This window comes from Cryphonectria parasitica (genome assembly GCF_011745365.1).
Source record: "Cryphonectria parasitica EP155 unplaced genomic scaffold M406scaffold_5, whole genome shotgun sequence".
In the NCBI taxonomy this organism is placed as follows: Eukaryota; Fungi; Ascomycota; class Sordariomycetes; order Diaporthales; family Cryphonectriaceae; genus Cryphonectria; species Cryphonectria parasitica.
The window spans coordinates 3,155,923-3,172,224 of record NW_024468913.1 but is presented as its reverse complement, the minus strand read 5'-3'; the positions used below and the strand labels follow the sequence as shown (position 1 = coordinate 3,172,224).

The 16,302-nt window shown below is 53.3% G+C and overlaps 5 protein-coding genes across 5 annotated transcripts; 3 read left to right on the top strand and 2 right to left on the bottom strand.

Annotated features, from left to right (window-relative positions):
• Positions 1-1,624: 1,624 nt before the first annotated feature.
• On the top strand, positions 1,625-2,701 carry M406DRAFT_259283 (eukaryotic phosphomannomutase; the record flags this gene model as incomplete). Its single annotated transcript, XM_040917287.1, has 3 exons — positions 1,625-1,717; positions 1,820-1,991; positions 2,166-2,701. 3 exons carry the CDS (start codon positions 1,625-1,627, stop codon positions 2,699-2,701), a joined length of 801 nt encoding a protein of 266 aa, XP_040775896.1.
• A 348-nt stretch (positions 2,702-3,049) lies between these two features.
• M406DRAFT_260657 (HisG-domain-containing protein) lies at positions 3,050-4,224 on the bottom strand (the record flags this gene model as incomplete). Its single annotated transcript, XM_040917384.1, has 3 exons — positions 3,050-3,426; positions 3,517-4,086; positions 4,161-4,224. 3 exons carry the CDS (start codon positions 4,222-4,224, stop codon positions 3,050-3,052), a joined length of 1,011 nt encoding a protein of 336 aa, XP_040775895.1.
• Positions 4,225-6,464: 2,240 nt separating this feature from the next.
• On the top strand, positions 6,465-9,056 carry M406DRAFT_331248 (uncharacterized protein; the record flags this gene model as incomplete). Its single annotated transcript, XM_040920609.1, has 2 exons — positions 6,465-6,884; positions 6,990-9,056. 2 exons carry the CDS (start codon positions 6,465-6,467, stop codon positions 9,054-9,056), a joined length of 2,487 nt encoding a protein of 828 aa, XP_040775894.1.
• A 1,454-nt stretch (positions 9,057-10,510) lies between these two features.
• On the top strand, positions 10,511-12,574 carry M406DRAFT_260464 (MFS general substrate transporter; the record flags this gene model as incomplete). The annotated part of the gene is made up of 4 exons (XM_040917367.1): positions 10,511-10,559; positions 10,659-11,042; positions 11,110-11,931; positions 12,069-12,574. 4 exons carry the CDS (start codon positions 10,511-10,513, stop codon positions 12,572-12,574), a joined length of 1,761 nt encoding a protein of 586 aa, XP_040775893.1.
• A 366-nt stretch (positions 12,575-12,940) lies between these two features.
• Positions 12,941-16,007, bottom strand: M406DRAFT_292167 (uncharacterized protein). Its single transcript, XM_040919018.1, has 2 exons — positions 14,029-16,007; positions 12,941-13,822 (listed from the first exon to the last, which is right to left on the bottom strand). Exons 1-2 carry the CDS (start codon positions 15,546-15,548, stop codon positions 13,210-13,212), a joined length of 2,133 nt encoding a protein of 710 aa, XP_040775892.1. The 5' UTR covers positions 15,549-16,007; the 3' UTR covers positions 12,941-13,209.
• Positions 16,008-16,302: the final 295 nt, after the last annotated feature.

The following is a 16,302-nucleotide window of genomic DNA, read 5'->3' as shown; positions in this document are numbered from 1 at the left end:
TCGCAAGGATTTTGTCTTTTTTTGTGAGGAGCAGCAGCAGCAGCAGCAGCAGCAACGAGGGAGCACAGCAGGCCAGGTCGTCCAACAGCAGCTATGATACCACGGAGTTTTCTCTACCCAGATGCTTTACGCGCCACCACCATGCCATGTCGGTTTCAGGGGTCTGTCACGACAACGGTTTTTCCACATAACTATTCTGTTTGGGTGAAGGGTCCTTTTTCTTTCTTTCTTCCGTTGCGGCGTTGTCATCAGTCTGGTTTCATCGGGAGGGGTCATTGCATACGTTCCTGCCAGGCCCTTCATTGGGCAATATTCATCGTTGTTGCATATCCGCAACAGGCTGGCAGAGGCTTTCGTTGGATTTCTTCACTTCTCAATCCATTGTCTGGCAAAGCATTGGAAAAACACAAAGCAACGCATTTACAGAGAAACAAGCAAGGGTTTTTGTCGGTGGTTTTTGGTTAGTAAGGTGGGGCAAGAGAGGCTAGTTGAACTGTTTTCATTTTCTGTCCTGCATCATTATTTTGTAGTGTATTAGCTTTTATGAGAGGAGTGTGTCTCTTACTTCTCTTAACTATGATACAGTACCACTTTTCTTTTTCCTCACTGGTTCCTCTGCCCTTTCTCCAGTTGTATGTGATCTTTTCCTGCTATATGTTTCATAATAATTGTTATGACAAGCTGCAAGAAATCCCCCTCCCAAACAGTAGAACGTGCTTGCTCGATGAGTGTTACATCTACAGCAGCACTGTTGAGCCTGCAGTGAGCCTTTGGAACATCAACCCAAGACAAAACACTCTGGGTATGATAACAGCTGTCTAGTCGAGAGTGTGACACCCTGTCTAGGTCTCCACCAGGAAGATTGTACATATAAGGTCGATTTTTCTTTTACGCATGCTGTACTCGGAGTATCAGAGACAAGATCTGAGTCTTGTGTGTAGCATGGCCTTTGGAACACCGGCTGCCTTGTGACTGGGTCTCTGAGTAGCTATCGAGGTGTGACAATGGTTCAGCAGCTGGGTCGGGGAGGAATGTGTTAGATGGACCTGCGATCAACACTTTATAATGAATAGAAAGAAGTCTAACATTTCCAGGTGGAAAAGAAATCAAAGAGAGATGGATGGTGATTTTTGACGAGGGACGAAGGCAGATACATATAATCCTCCTTTAGAGGTTCAAGAGAGATTACCTGCTCCTAGGACATATCCAATCCTCTGCTCCAGCAGTTGTTCAATTAGTGAAGTCGATCTTGCATGAAAAATGAGATGTGATGGAGCTTTGTGCGAGGCAAGGATCTGATACGCTGATTGCCTGGTTGGTCCGTGGCGGTGGTTTTTGGGGGTTTTTTTCCTCCCTCGGGAAGAGTCTCGATTTACAGATTCATCTGAACCCCTGGCTTGTGAAGACCTAACTAAGCTATAGTGGGTCCCTGCCGCGGGGTCAACCTGTAGGCCCTACCTGAACTGCAAGCTTCCAGGGGTCTGTCTCAGTGAGCTTTGGTGCCCCTCGACGGGCAACTTTCTGTGTGTGTTGTCCTGAAGCTCTCCCAACGTCACCACCACCCACCTCTACTCCCTTCTTTTATTCTTGTTTTTTTGCCCATTGACCAGAGACAGAAAGCAACATGGCTCCCTCATACCCTCCTCTAGGAGAACGCCCCATCAAGAACACTATCTGTCTCTTTGACGTCGATGGCACCCTTACGCCTGCACGGTTGGTAAGTCTGATTGATCCCTTGGAGACCCTCTTCTACCACCATCACCACACTGCAATTCATATATCTATACATGGCTCAAAGATTGATCTCTAATGTATGTAGACTGTCTCATCTGAGATGCTCAACATCCTCTCGCGCCTGCGTCAAAAGGTCGCCATCGGCTTTGTGGGTGGCAGTGATCTGGTCAAGCAGCAGGAACAGCTGGGCACTGCGGATATCGATGTCAAGACACTGTTCGACTTCTGCTTTGCCGAGAATGGCCTGACAGCATATAGTATGTTGGTATCCCCACTAAATTCTTCCAAGGCGACCTTTCGAGATGATGAGCCTGCCTTGATGTGGTTCAGACGAGGCTCTCAAACTCAGGTTCTCTTTTGCCTTCTGTTTCTGCCTTCCTTGCGCGTTGTTCATTGCTGACACTTGGGATGTGGGAAACCTACACACACAGAGAACGGCCAGGCTCTCCCTTCCAATAGCTTCATCAAGTGGATCGGCGAGGACCAGTACAAGGAGCTCGTCAACTTCTGTCTGCACTACGTGGCGGACCTGGACATCCCCGTGAAGCGGGGCACGTTTGTCGAATTCCGCAACGGCATGATCAATGTGAGCCCTGTGGGCCGCAACGCCTCTGTGCAGGAGCGTAACGACTACGAGGCCTACGACAAGGAGCACAAGGTGCGCCAGAAGTTCGTCGAGAAGCTGCGCGAGCGCTTCGGCCACCTGGGCTTGACCTTCTCCATCGGCGGCCAGATCTCCTTCGACGTCTTCCCCACGGGCTGGGACAAGACCTACTGCCTGCAGCACCTCGAGAACGAGGCCAAGAAGCCCGGCGGCGTCGCGTACACCACCGTGCACTTCTTTGGCGACAAGACGTTCAAGGGCGGCAACGACTATGAGATCTACAGTGATCCTCGTACCGAGGGACATACCGTCAACGGCCCAGAAGAGACCATGAAGCTGCTCAAGGAGCTTTTTGATCTGTAAGGAGACAGGACGATGCGCTCGTTGCTGCTTCTAAAAAGGATACCCCAAAATACCATAAAACAAATCTACCACATTGCACAATTGACAACGTGCTGTTGCAAAGAACGTCCCCACTCAGGTTGTTCTTGACAGGTCTATTTCATCATTTGCTTCCCAGATAACTTTGTTTTTATGTTTTAATCCGCCCGGCTCCGAACCAAAAATGGAGTAATAACAAAGTGCATAGCGACCACTTTCTATTCCCAGACTCCTCTAAAGCCTCCAGCATCGTATCGGTCTTACATCCCTTTTTCTTGCCTTCCTTTTCTTTTTTTGTGTTCTCTTGAACGACATAATTATTCAGACTCTTTAGCCTGCACGAGAGTTGTGGATATCCAGCACCAGAATGTCCGTTGCCCCGACCTTGACAAGCTCGTCCATAGCTGGTGCGATCTTCTTCTTCTCCACCATGGAGCTGACAGCGACCCAGCCTTCTTCCTCGAGCGGCGTCACTGTGGGCGCCCGCTTGCCGGGTGTAATGGAAGTTGCCTCCTTGAGGTGGCTTCTTGGCACGTTGTACTGGCAGAGAACATATCTCTGCGCTGTGATGACGCCACGGATGCGGGATGCGATAAGTTCGACCATGTCTGGGTGTGTCGGGGCCTTCGACTTGATCAGGATCGAGGAGGATTCCACTACGGTATCGATGGCTTCAAGGCCTGCAGCCTTCATAGTCTCGCCAGATTCTGTGAAGGGCCAAGTCAGCACAACGGACATCATTTTTCTTGGACTTTGATAACATGTACAAGAGGGGAGGGTTTGTAGAGTTCACGTACCGACGAGGTCAACAATACCATCTGCAACGCCCAGGGCGCATGCCGCCTCGACACTGCCGCTCAGCTCCACGATCTTGGTCCGCAGTTTCCGATCCGGAGTCCAGCCCTCTGCGTCAGCCGTGGCGCCGTCCTGCTCCAACTCCAGCCTGGCAAAGTATTCCTCGGCCAGGTGGACGAAGCTGGTGCCGATGTTCTTCCCTATCAGGTGCTGGCCGCTGGTGTATGTGCCCTTCACGGGGACCTGCACCTGGAGCTTGCACGCCCCGAAGCCCAGGTCCATGACCGTCTCGCAGCCCCTGGGCTTGCCGTCCGCAGGAGTGACATCGCCGGACATGCGCCGCGCCCGGGCCGTACTCCTGACACCGGCCTCGTACTCCTGGACCTGGTCGTAGCCGGTGATGCCCAGGTCAACCTGGCCCTCGCCCACGAACGTCGGGATGTCGGCGGCGGGGAGGAAGACCAGCGCGATGGGGAGGTTCTTGACGAGCGCGATGTCGAGGCGGTTCTCGCGGCGGAATTGTATGTCGGCGCCCTCGAGGAGGTTGAGGGTGGCTTGCTGCAGACGGCCCTCTGGTGGGTGTACTGGTTAGTGGTGCCTTTCGGGACTTGGGTAGGAGGGCGTAGGTTTTGGAGCGTAGGCTTACTCTTGGGCACGGCGAAGAGCAGCCGTCCTTCTAGGCTTAGCGCAGGTGTCAGCGGATTGTGCATAGCCTTCTTTGCCTATGAGGAAGATAGAGAGAGAAGGAGATGGAGAGTGGAATCTGCTTCAGAGAAAATGGTGGTGTTGGAGCCGGGACAACTTACTGGTTCACCAGATCCATGGCTTGCGAGAATTCTTGACTTTATGTATATCGAATGGATGCAGTGACAGGATTTAAAAAGACAGCCAACACCTGCACAACATCAATTAGCTTGAACCTGCACCCAATGATCAAGTTTTGGGCAGAATGTTGTGGAGGGCCAGTTGAGTCAAACTGGGAATAGCCTCAGCCAATATTGGATAGAGGGGTAGTGGGGTGAATGAAAAAGGGTGCAAAACCTGTTCCGAATTATGTGAGGATCCTGTTCCTTACCTAGACTGAGGTTGATATGTGTAAATACTGTTGTTGTATCGAGGGAGGCTCCAAGAGGTCCCTATATCTCGACCCAGCTATCCTTATTCTGTCCTCGAAAGCGGAATTATGACTGTTTGAATCTGATTTCTTCATCGGTGACGAAAGCTCCTGTGTCGGAGCTTCCGGCCCTCCCTGGCATGGCGGGGTCACTAGTCAGTGTTTGGCCTAGTCAGGTACCTTCTACCCCCACCACCATATTAGCTAATCAAAGACCTGCAGGTTGACTACACAGTACTTAGGTACCTACTCAATCATGTGTTGTACCATGGTATGTTCGTCTTCTTCTTCTGACGAGATGACCTTGACAACACGACTGCAAGGGCTCCCGAACTGGCGAGTGACAGAAATACTCTCAGTTACCAGATTCAACTGCTACGTAAAACCCTGGATTATCACATTACAAAGGATTAGGCTTCATCTTTCAGGTTTTCAGCTGACCCTTTGCCAGATGATGTGTGTTCTGCTTTGGAGATCCTCCTCTACCTCAGCATGCAGCCATTTTGAATGACCCGAACTTGCTTTCAACATGAGGCCATACCACTCATCCCCCCTCTTCTCTTCTTCTTTCTTCCCCTCTTTCTTCACTCCCGAAAATATATATGGGTCTGCTCAGTTTTCAGACTGCTGACCTGCCTTCCCATATGTGTGCTTGCTCCCCTTCCAGGTTCACAGGCGTCTTTGCAGGTGCACTACCGCTCTGAAGCTTCTAGGTCTGTCTAGACTCAAGCTGGCACTTGCCTCAGAGTACTCCTGTATGGTTGAATGCAAGATGTTTTGCCGCTCTTTGCGAACATTGGATATCTCTTCCCAAATGTCCTAGAGCAGCATATACAGCAGTAGCACTGTCAGTCAGGGATGCGCTCTTCTGCCAGGATTCCATCCGTGATAAACACCCACTGCACTGTACCCCTTATGAGAGAGCCCTTGTGAAGACTGGCTTGAAGCAGGAAATCAAGTACCTATGCCCCATGCTCATAGGTGACAGATCAGAGGGATGTACTGGGAGCATGCGTGAAGGAGCTGAGAGAAACGCGTTTTTCTCTTCTGGGTTCAGAAAATAGCACATTCATGAACTCACTCACAGGGTCTTTTCCTCACTCTGTTGGTCTCAAATTTTGTCTTCTTTGTGAAACTCCTTCCTCTCCTCTGATTTCGGCTGGTCCTGTTCCTCTTACTTATTCCACTGGTATCATCTTCTTGTGCGAAGACTTTACCACCACTCATATCCTTTCCATAATCTCCTCCGGACCCCAACCTTCTTGTCAACCTCGACCAAAAAATCACTTCAATCCCAACCACCTTGCCTAATTCGGCAGCCAGCCATCCTCAGTTGATTTCCACAGCAAACCCCAAGAGATAAGTGAGTGTGCTTGTTTCTCATACGGCCAGTGGGCCTTGGTGGAACATCCTCGTCAGTGGTCTGTCCCATTCCTTTTAGTGTTTCTTTTCTTTCTCTCCAACTTTTGCAACTCCTTCCCACATGAGCAGCCGCTTGTGCTTGTGCTTGCCGATTGACTCTCTCACATGCAGACCAGGACGCACGGCCAGTCTATTCAAGACACAATCACTAAGTAGCAACTTGTTCGCATTCTGAAATCACCATTTCTCTGCCGTTTGCGCTTCTGAGCAACAGTCGGTTTCATCAGCTGGTCTTCACTGCACCACATCGAATTGACATACTTGGAAGTTCCATCTGGCACCCCAGGCTTTTCCAATTTCGAACACGAGATTGAATCTTGGGCACCAAGTCTTCACAGACGCACTTCTTGCAGTCTGATCGTACCGTCTGATTCGACACGATTCACCGAGTGAGCAAGCAACAAGTATCACAGTATGGCACGGACCAAACAGCAGGCGTTGAAGGCTGCAAGAGACCCGCCCCAAGAGCCTCCTCGTAGCAAGGCAACTACCTCGAGATCAAAGAAACAAAATGAACAAAACGCTGCGCATCAGCAGTCGGAGCAAGGATGGAGCAAGGACGTGCAGATTTTCCGCACTGCTTTGCAAGACCTAGCCGCAACAGATGCCGTTGTACAAGCAGCATGGAAACGTCTTCGACAGTGCTTTAGCAACACATTCAAGGCCATCATATTTCCACAGACCGCGGCTCTGGCACCCTTTGAACCGTTTCAATTTTGGGCTGCTGAGAACATTGGTGAGGACGTCTTGGGTCGAATCCTTCGCATCGAGTTCGCCGATGAACTTGCGTCATTCAATCATTTTCCTATGCTGAAGCATACTGCGGTACAGTCGGTATGTAGTGACTGCTATCCTATCCCAAGTCGTGATCACTTCGACATGTCTCATAGAGGTGTATAATCCATACTCGAAGGGGATGACTGATGCAACTTGTCATAGGGCACATCTATCTGGCATCTGCTCCTTATCTTTGGCCCGACATTGTTTTCTGATCACCGCCTCAAAATTCTTCGAAAGCGCATGTACATTTTTACAGCCAATTCGCGGGGTAAATCGGGGCTTGCCGACGCTTACAAGCGCATGCTGAGATACAGTGCCACTAAGAGAGGTGTTCCAATAGACACTACATCCATTCCATGTGCGGAGCCTAAACCTATCCTCTTCGCATCTGATGAGATCTCTGCTCTGGGGCCCGCGAATCCTGAGTTCGAGAGGCACCCTCAGCAGGATGACTCCAAGGTGGAACAAACTCCTCAGACACAAAAGTTCTCTCAAGAAGAGGGAAGAGACCACGCTCAAAATAGACGTAGGCAAGATCAGGGACAGGATCAGGACATGAGAACTCCTGTTCCACACGCAGAGCTCATCAAAAACCCTTACCAGGCGCAAATGAGGAAGGAGAAGATGCAACTGCCTCCGCTGCGTGGCAGCCCGTTTATCCAGAGACTACAACAGCGAGATATTGCACTTCCATCGACTGAGGATGCTGGGTATTTTGAAGAAAAAGCCGTTGGAAGCAGCTCTACTCTTCAGGATGACAGGCATGTCATTTTGTCAAACCCAGATCCGAGTGCCGCCTGGACAAAAGAGCGAGAGCCATACTCGTCCGGTCCCTTGCCATCTGAGGGGTTCTCAGAACTTACAGACTTCAGTGAAAGATGGAGCACAGCGGTTCATGCGACGTCACCCGCCGCTGCGCCGTGGCAATGCAAGCAAGGGACTTTACGCAACATCAGCCCCTCCACCACGCATGCCCGCAGCTCCAGCTCGGTATCGAGGAAGCGACCTATAAAGGAGAGCCCGAGCGAGCCCAATAGGTTTAGCGATGGCAGTTCCAAGCGTATGGACAAATCCGAGTCTCGGGATCATCTCCTCGAGCAAGCGCAACATTGGGACGACGAAACCACCCTCTCCATCTTGAAGCAGATAGAAGTGGTACGGTCAGAAAAGTTCATAGTTGTGGACGACTCGAAAACGTATGACAACCCAGCGTTGCTGCAGCAAGTTTCCCGGCACTCTGAGGAGAGAGGCACGCTCCTGGTACCTTTGAGGCTGGATGATGGTCATTGTGTCTTGGTCGTCATACGGCTCAAGCCTCTCGAATACGTGGGCGACCACGACAAGTATGGGACAATACAATACTATGATCCAGCCAGATGGAGCGAAGGTCAGGCCAGCGACAAGTCTGACCGCACCATGCGAGTAGCTCGTCTGATAAGCTTCATGCTTCCAGACCGCGATCCAGATCCCGACGCGTGGCATCACCAGCACTGTGTATGTCCTGACCAGCTCGTAAGGAGCAACAACAGACCAGCCATCTGTCTGGCTGCCATGTGCATCGTCGGCAGCCTTCAACCTTCACCGCCACTGCCTGAAGCTGTGGACTGGGTATTCTGGCGCCATGTGATCCTCGTTTCCTTTCTGCGGAGAGATCCGTCCTTACAGCTTCGTTTTCAGCACTATAGGGCGGAGACTATAGAGAAGACGATCCGCCAAGGTCAAGCACTGGAGTCCAGGCCTCCAGATGGGGGCAGCTCTTCCGAACAGATTCAGAATTCGGCGCAGACCGTCACGATGACTGAAGACCGGATCAGGAGCAGAGCCGCCAACGCAAAGAGACTCATTGGAAATATTCACCAGGGATACCGCATCTTCCATGATCTTGTTGTGCACATTGACCAAGGAAATGTCTCATTGAAATCTCAGCTCGACCAGAATGTGTTGGTCCGAGATAGGAAGCGTGATAACATCATTGGGATCGTCGAAGAGCTCTCCATAAGGACCCGGGGTGCGGAAGACCCAGAGTATAAGCTCCTCAGCTCCGAGGGACTTGAGTTGAGACAGGCTGCATCCTCTATTGATGTGCTCCAGGAGCGTCTCAACATGCTGCATGATGCTCAGGACTGCGTCTGCAAGGGCATGCAAGAGCTGTCTGAGTGGCGTGAACAAATCAACAAGGCTGTCATGGAGGGTGATTTGGGCATGGAACATGCTTCTATGGAGTAAGAGGCAAAGGTAACCATTTTGCAGTCCTCCATTTCTTTGACTTGTGGCATGGTAATTTCTCTTTTGGCAATCTATAGATTTGGGGAATCAGATTCAAGTCCCATCTCTTTTTGGAGCATGAGTTATGCACATGAGCTGGATTCACCTTTGGAATGAATTCATTTGTGACTTAGACCTTCTATTTTGAATTGGGTGGGCTACGAGGCAAGACTAAAAGAATAAAACCACCAAATCAGGAAGAAAAGAAACATGTGAGGTGCGCCTGAGCGTTTTCCTACCAGGGCTCAGAAGCACCTATTTTAATGCTTAACAGGAGGTGCTGATGGGGTTCCAGATCATGATTGCTTTCTGAATCAGTCATTTAAGTTCTTGGCATGGAGCCCATATCTCCACTACAGTTATTCAATTTTCTTCTTCTTTTTGGGTTTTTTCTTTCTCTCTATCACTCCTTCAACTAGAAAGTGGCAAATGTCTGAAGGAAGCATCGGGATGAATATACTACATTTCCCATCTCATCCATAACCGGTACAGGGTTCAGCCTTTCTCGGTCCCCACATGTTCCAGAGCCCTGGGAGCCGAATCAGCGGGCCGTGTTCTAGCGTGGGAACCTGGCTGACAGCTCGCTAAATTTAGGGGCGTGGGGTCCCCTAATCGCTGGCGTCGGAGACGTACGTAATTCTCTCCCTTGCGACTCTAAGCTCTCCTCATTCCTCAACCCCTTCTTGACACGTCCTCCACGTTCTTTACTTTTTTACTCTGAACTTTCCAGGTCTCACTCGAATACCTGTGAATCCCGACACTCATTCCCTCCCCCCCTCCTTCTGTACTCCTCCCTTGGGAAGCCTTTGTAGTGACCATTTCTCAAAAGAAACACCACTGGCTACAATAGAAAGTGTATTACTGTAAGTAAGATCGCGACGCGACCAGCCTGTTCCACCTCGAACCTCTTTCCTTCATACGCTACATACTCCCCAAGCCTCCTTACCCTGCACTGGCAGCGTTGTTCCTTTTTCCTGCTTGAGCCAGACAAGCCAGACACACGTTTCCCAATGCCCAAGCCGGGTAGATCCAATTTCTGCTGGGCGCCCCTCTCCTCGACGGCGACACCAATTGACAGTGATGCCAGTGCTACTACAGACCAAAAGCCGTGCAAACTCAAGACCTCCCCACGGCCAACCAAGGCCTTCTCCTTTCTCGACGGCGAAGCCTCAGTAGCGAGACAGACTAGCCTGTGGAAACTACCCTTCCACACCGAGAATCACAACAACTACACTAGTGAACTCTACAAGCGGTACGGCGACCACTGGGAGCGCAGCTGCGACAGCGCGAGTACACGGGAGGAGGGGGCGACAGAGAGCGCCAGTTGTTGTGATACAGAGGACGACGAGGGGTGCGACAGAGACGAGGGACCTGACCTCTGCAAGGAGGAAGAGGAAGAGGAGGAGATACGCGCGATGGTATCATCATGGTCGGGGCAACCCGAGATCAAAGGGCGGACCGAGTGTGAGTGCCCCTCTTTTTTTTCGTCTTGGTTGAAAGGGCAGTTTTTAGATGGCCCACACAACAAGATTTGTCTTCCGTTTCTGACCATCATGGCAAAAGGGGTGCGGATGATGCTTCTGTGTGCGGTGCACTTTGGCATCACATTCACCTGGGGCGTCGAGATGACATATTGCACGCCCTATCTCCTCAACCTGGGCCTGACCAAGAGCCAGACCTCGCTGGTGTGGATCGCGGGCCCGCTGTCTGGGCTCATCACCCAGCCTATTGTAGGGGCGCTGGCAGACTCGACGCGGTCGAGATGGGGGCGGAGGAGACCGTATATCGTCGTTGGGTCCATCATTGTCGCGGGAGGGCTGATTACGCTTGGCTGGACGAGGCAGCTTGTCTCGTTGGTGATGCCGACCGACACTGACCTGGCCAAGATGCTCATCATCTTTGTTGCCGTGTCGGCACTGTATGTGACGGACTTTGCCATCAACGCAGGTGAGTTGCTACCATCTCGGGTTTCTATTGTCTTCTTCTTCTTTCTATTCCATGTCTTTTCTGATAGCACTAACCTTTCTCTCCTCCTTCGTCGCAGTCATGTCCTGCTCGAGAAGTCTCCTCGTGGACACGCTGCCCATCGCAAAGCAGCAGACAGGCGCGGCGTGGGCGGGCAGGATGGGCTCGCTGGGCCACATTGTAGGCTACGGCATGGGCGCCGTGGACCTGCCCGGCACCCTGGGTACATCGCTCGGCGCGACGCAGTTCCAGCAGCTGACGCTCATCGCCGCCCTGGGCATCCTCTTCACCTCGTTCGTGACGTGCTGGGCCGTGACGGAGCGTGTTCTCATCAGCCCCGCACGGCGTGACCACCTCCACCCGCACGGCAGCGGCGGCGACGGCGGCGGCCGCTTCAAGGTGCTGCGACAGATCTGGTCGACCTTTTTGGACCTGCCGCCGCGCATCCAGGGCATCTGCTGGGCCGTCTTCTGGGGCTGGATCGGCTGGTTCCCTTTCAACGTCTACGGGAGCACGTGGGTGGGCGAGACATACTTCCGCTACGACGCGGCGGCCGACGCGAACAAGATGTCGTCCGACGCCCTGGGCGACATGGGCCGCATCGGCAGCTACACGCTGACCATCTACTCGTTCATGACCTTCACGGGCGCCTGGCTGCTCCCGCTGTTTGTGCGCGCCCCGGAGGACGAGAGGTTCACCAGGCGGCCCCCGCAGAGCATCGCCCACCTGGTCGAGGGCTTCAGCAAGCACAAGCCCGACCTGCTCAGCATCTGGGTCGCCGGCCATGTGCTGTTTGCCAGCGCCATGTTCTTTGCGCCCTTTGCCACGAGCTTTCGCTTTGCCACTGCCCTGGTTGTCTTTTGCGGGATACGTGAGTTGTTGCTGATCTTTTTTTTTCTCCCTATTTCTTTGCTTCTTCTTCCTCTTTTTTATTTATTTATTTATTCTTTATTTTATGAACGTATATCTCGGGAAAAGAAGCTTGACTGACAAAAACACCACCCACAGCATGGAGCATTGTTTCCTGGGCCCCAGTGGCCATGATGGGAATCGAAGTCAACAAAATCTCCAGCGACCCAGCCTCGTACCGCCGCCTCTCCGACGCTCCCGACGCCATCGAGCTCAGCGGAGGCATCGCCAACACCACCACCACCACCTCCACCACCTCACCCCCCAGCCGAGCCGACCACCACCACAACCACCTCCTCTTCGTCGAGCACGGCCCAGACGACAGCCCCCACAGCATAGCCAGCGGCACCACAGGCGAGCTCTCGGGCATCTACTTTGGCATCCTGAACATCTACCAGACCATCCCGCAGTTCATCGGCACCTTCATCTCCACCGTCGTCTTCGCCGTGCTCGAGCCCGGCAAGAGCCCCGAGCTGGCCGCCGATGCCGACCCGGCGGAGCTGCATTCTGCAGAGGGGCCGAATGCTATTGCTGTTTGTCTTTTTATCGGGGCCGGGGCTGCGGGCGTCGCTGCTGTGGTTACGAGGCGGTTGAAATATATTTAAGACTGTGCTAGGTAATGGATCTACATATATCTATATATGAGTCTAGATTGTAGGATAGATACCCTTGGAGTGCTTGTTCGAGGATTTGGGCATAGTGTTGCCAAGTTTGCATCAGAGTGTGTGTGGAGGGGCTTATAGGGGCGTTTGGGCACGTATATCTTGAATTTCATTCTATTCTGCGCTTCAGAGCAAGAAAGGTAGGTCGAGCTGATATCAATAAGTACGAGGTGGTGTGGGCTGTGAATAATTACTACTTATATTGTTTGGAACTAAACGTCTATCTACTCTTTCTCCTGCTTCGTCGGATTCCGATCATCAACCTGAGACAATGTTGCAACTAACCTCGCGGGTTCTTGAAAAGAGTATATGCGCGACACAAGTTAAAGAAAGTGCCAAATATGTCCTGATTCGCTCTCATGTTATTTATAAACTCTGAATTGGTATCGAAGTTGCGAGACAACCACAAGCCAACCGCCCTCCCCTCCCCTCCATAAGTACAAGCAGAGATGGAATGGACGTTATATAAATAAAGAATGTGTGCACTCGAATGGTGCACACAAGGATGAGGGAAACAAAATCACAACATCCAACCTTCCCGGCCTAAACGCCTGTCCTCAGACACAAGTCCAACTCAATTAATACACCGGCCTGGAGCCGGGCTCCTCCCACTGTTTGTGGATATTCGTGTTATCGACAACACCTTGTTGGTCACTCACACCTGCGCCTGCCCACGAGACCCGCCCAGTACGCCTGCGACGGGCGCTGCTCTCGCCCGCCCCGCTGGGCCCGATCCATTCCCAGGCGCGACCGACCTCGCCATTATTCCCCTCGCGCTGTCCCGTCCGCACGTTGGTGTTCTGCTCGACCACGGCCCTGACCCGCTGCCAGATCCGCTCCCGCTCAGCGAGGCTGTGCACTGACCGCAGAACATCATCCCTCATGTTCGGCAGGAAGAGAAAGGGATCATCCTCGCCGCCTTCCTCGTAGGCCAGCTCCTTCTGTGCCGCCAGACGTCCCAGCACGAGCTCAACAAGGGCTGGGATCTGGGCCGAGATGGCCCGGCTCGAGAGGTAGCGCGAGCGCCCGTACATGGCCGTCAGCAGCGATATGACTACTGAAACAATGCTAAGTTTATGTCGTTCCAGGCCGAGGCGGACGGAGCGGCGGACGCCGCACGCGAGCGGAATGCGAGCGAGAGAGGTGGACGCCAGGTACGTGGTTGAAACGCCTCCGGAACCGGAATCGTTTCTGGATCGAACACAGGTCTGGTTAGTTGGACCCATAAGTTAATACTGTCGTCTTCTAATGAAAATTGTTTCTCGGACTTCCGCAAACAAGACAAGAGGCGGGTGCTCAAATCAGAGGGGTGGTGGACCTGTCCAGTAGGTGGCGAAGGCGATGATGGGAAGGGACATAACAAAGAGGGGAACGAAGAAGGGAGGAGTAAAACTTACGGCTGTGATTCTAGCTCGCCCCTTTCTTCCACTTGGATCTCATCCCTCGTCTCAATCTCGCCCAGAGCGGCGCTCCACAGGTCGTCAAACTCCTTCTTGCTGAGCTTCTTGCTCCTCTGCTCGCTGACCGTCTCCTTCAGTTCCTCCACCGCAATGGCGGGGCTCTCTGGCTGCCGACCCTTGTCGTCGACCAGCTCCCCACACTCGAACTTGGCCCTGCGCTCCCGGAGCTCCTCCACAGCCTTGTCGGCGACGGCCTTGACGCGGCGGACCTTTTCGCCATCGGGCTCACAGGTGGGTGGGAGCGGAACGAGACCGCCTGCAGACAGCGGATGGGGCTTCAGAATATAGTCGTCCTCGCAACGCACCGAGTTGTCCGCATAGCAATAAGCGTGGGGTGGGCAGGGCTCGCACTCCGGCTCTGCCAGCTTGATGGCCCACTCGGGAACGTCAAAGTCGTAGTCCTGATAGCTGACGTGCCGGGGGATGACCTCGTGGGTGGGCCTGCCCACACCGCAGTAGCCCACAGCGACTTTTTCCTGTCGATACCAGGCGCCGTAAGCACCCAGGACGGTGACGAGGAGGACCCAGATCGGGGTCGCTAGGCTGCCTGTTCTCTTGTTCTGGCGATGGGGCACCACGGCCGTGTCTGCCCGAGCGGCATCTTCCTGGGCGAGCGCGAGCTGCTCTTCGGGTGTGAACTCCTCGCTCGCTTCCATGACAGGTTCGGGCGTCTGCGGCGTCCGCGATCGGGCGAAGTCGCGCAGAGGAACCTCGATGGATCTAGAGATCGCGGTATGCTCTGCCCCGGCGGGCTTGGGCGTCTCTCCCGTCCGTCTCCTAGAGTAGGAGCTGGTCGGCCTTTTGGCGGGCGAGTCAAGGCCGCCGGCAGTAGTCCTCCTGCGGCTCGACGGGGTCTCTTCAGGCAGGGGGGAGCTACCACTCTGGAAGGGGTTGTCGGTGGAGAAGACGTTGTCGTTCTCGTCGGACTCCTCTATCTTGACCTGGGGCTGCGGTGTGAGCTCGAGCCGACGAGACGGCTTGCGCGGCGACCGTCGAGCCTCGTAGTGGCTGTCGGTGTCAGTATCGGAGTAGCCTAGCTGGTGGCTGGCAGAGCGCGACGACCGTTTCCTCGGGCTCAGGCTGCGCGGGACAGGCTTCTGCTCGGGCTCCTCGGACTGGGTCTTGAAGCTGCTCGCGGCGCTGCCGAGGTTCTTCTTTGGTCTTCCTCGAGGTCGCGACGCGCTCGGTGGAGGCATGGCGTCGTTGGCAACAGAGTATCCCTCGGAGTTGTCGATGTTGGTGATGCCCATGCTGGACCTCTTGGCCCTGGCGCGTCGGTCGAGGATCTTCTTGGCCTGTGGAGCGACGTGTTCGTTGAAGATTTCAACGAGCTGTGCCTTCTTTGCGGTCGCAGGGTACGGGATGTTGTGGCTGACGAGGATGGAGCGCAGGCGCGGCATCGTGACCGACGTTGGGTCGAAGTCGGGTTGAAGATAATCAACCTCCGTGTCCGACATCTTGACAGTTTGTATGTCGCGTGGCCTAGTCTTGGCTTTTGTTGGCTGTTGGCTCTATTGATGCCATGCACCAGTCGTGATGGTGGTAGGATCTTCTGACAAAATGCGATGAAGCCGAGAGGACGGGTGGGTGTTTGGAATGATGGAAGAGAGACAGATGAGGGCTTGCGGGATGGATAAGGGAACAGGCTTAGGAACGTGGTGACGGCATTAGCGCAAGCAGTCTAGAGCTGAGCTGTCGCGTGGTGTGTAGTTGGTGTGGACCACTGGCCAAAGCCTGTGAGGTTGATCAAATGGGCGACTGGCCCTTTGTCGCTCCTTGTTGTGATGATGATGGTAAACACCAGTAAATCTGACACAGCTGTAGAGAGGTGGAAAGAAGCAAAAAGTCTCTGTCACAAGACTGTGGAGCTGGTAAATATTGTTTGTTCTCTGTTGGTAGGGAAAAGCAAGTGGGGGGATCGTGGGCGTGGTGAGGGAGCCCGAACGCAAGCGGTTACCAGTGGCAACGTGGACTTATAGTGGACCCTGTTCTAGAGGCCCCCCCCCCCTGCAATCTACTGCACAATCTGCCCGGACAGCTCACTCTAGCTAGGTTCAGCCACATCTTATCATAGCCAACCTGTCACCAGCCACATGATTTCTCGCCCTTGCAAGACACAGCCACAAGTTTGCAAGTTCTACTGTACCATGTACATACGTACTAGTGGTTCGTCTCAACCTGGCATCATCTCAACTACAGCCAGCACAACTC